The sequence below is a fragment of the Aptenodytes forsteri genome, unplaced genomic scaffold, assembly GCF_000699145.1.
Source record: "Aptenodytes forsteri isolate BGI_AS27 unplaced genomic scaffold, ASM69914v1 Scaffold193, whole genome shotgun sequence".
NCBI lineage: Eukaryota > Metazoa > Chordata > Aves > Sphenisciformes > Spheniscidae > Aptenodytes > Aptenodytes forsteri.
The window spans coordinates 10,391,666-10,393,281 of NW_008795405.1; the positions used below are offsets into that span (position 1 = coordinate 10,391,666).

Sequence of the window (1,616 nt, forward strand, 5' to 3'; positions counted from 1 at the left end):
ATTTTTTTTTTCCCTGTCGTTTCAGTAACCCTATGGTCTAATATAGAATTAGGAGAACTGCCATAGATGAAGCAGTGCATGAAGTTAACCTAAATTCTCCCTGAGAAGTCAGCCAGTAAGCCCAGACTGATCAGTGTATATAATCACATCCTTCTGTGAAGATACAGCAGTTGCCAACATAAATGTTGTGTTAACTTTCAAAAACTCGGTTATTATTTTTAAATGACACAGATTTATAAAAGTATTTAGTTAAAAAGTGCTGTGATCATTTTAAATTTAAGACAGAAGTTTGCTATAATCCACTGAAAAGTTGAAAATTAAAATTCAAGCGCTGTTTCCCACTGAAGTTTTAGAGAGAGACAAAATAACGGTTTCTGCATTTCATGACTAAGAACTTGACAGCAGTTAATGATCCTTTCTTTCACGACTAAGATAGCTCCCAAGGCCCCAATTTTCGGAGGGCATTAGTGACCTAAATCCTTTCATGAATGCTTGCTGAAATTTTTAGGGCTTTCTTCCCTTAGTATTTTGACTGCATCACCGATTTTTTTTTCATAATTAAGATTCCCAAAAAGAACAGAGAAGCACTTTGCAAAATAACAATATATATATTTAAGAGGCATCATAAAGCAGACCTTTTATATAATAAGCTCTTGTTTCTAAAGGCAGACAGTTTTTCATCATTCCTTCTGTCCAAATAGCATCCAATCACAAATCCTAAGGGAACAAGGATGTGAACCCAGTGATCACGCACAGCTTGGGCGAAATTCACCATGACTGCTAGAAAGAAAAGCGTAACAGGTAAGAGTTACTGATAAATCTGTACATGGAAACTGCTGCATACCTGGCACCTTTAATCTCACTTACTAGGATCCTACAAAAGCATAATAAACCTGAGGGCCATCAAACACTTCCTGCGAGACACATGCTGTTCTCAAATCCATACACAGGTTTCTGAGAAATAAACCTAACTAACTCTTGGCCCTGGGAAATAGGATTTTGTCCTAAAATGGGAGAGAAATAGAACATCTCTTTTAAGATATCCCTGGTGAAATAGTTCCATTTAAATGTTCTAGAGTAGTTTACCCATTAAAGTAACTCTAACGATACAGAAGTTTGCTGTTCTATAAAACATTACAAATGCATTTATAACCTAAACTTCTGCAGATGGACGCTTTATTACCTGTAACAAGACTGAAAGATAAGCTGTACATTCAGTGGGGGATTGACAGATAAGGAAGAAAGGACACTTCTAAAATCCAGCGAGCTTTTTCCAACCTAACCAAAGCCTTCCAGATTAGCGTCGTGCTGGAAGTTGTAAGAGACACTAAGAAGTCACACAGCTGCGAGCTCAAAACCTCATTCTAATTACAGAGGGCAGACACAAACGGCGCCGTTCCTCTCACACGCTGCGGGCCGGCGGCACACCGAGTACCTGAGGCGGTGTGGTAGAGCACGGCGGGAGGCGCCGCCCTCTCCAGGCCGCTCCCTCAGTCGGCCGCGATGGCGGCTCGGGCCGGCGCTCACGGTACTGACCCACGAGTGGACCCTGCCAGCCTCTCGGCTCCGCCGGGCGCGAAGAACCGCTGCCCCCGGCCTGCCCGGGAACCCGACCG

The 1,616-nt window shown here is 42.5% G+C and overlaps 1 protein-coding gene across 1 annotated transcript in view; it reads right to left on the reverse strand.

Annotated features, from left to right (window-relative positions):
- The window catches only part of NDUFB1 (NADH:ubiquinone oxidoreductase subunit B1), a 1,446-nt gene extending 646 nt beyond the window's left edge, over positions 1-800 (reverse strand). The window contains exon 1 of the mRNA XM_009280786.2: positions 636-800. Within this exon, the coding sequence (XP_009279061.1) occupies positions 636-775 (140 nt within the window). The 5' untranslated portion in view covers positions 776-800. The remainder of the gene's footprint in view (positions 1-635) is intronic.
- Positions 801-1,616: the final 816 nt, after the last annotated feature.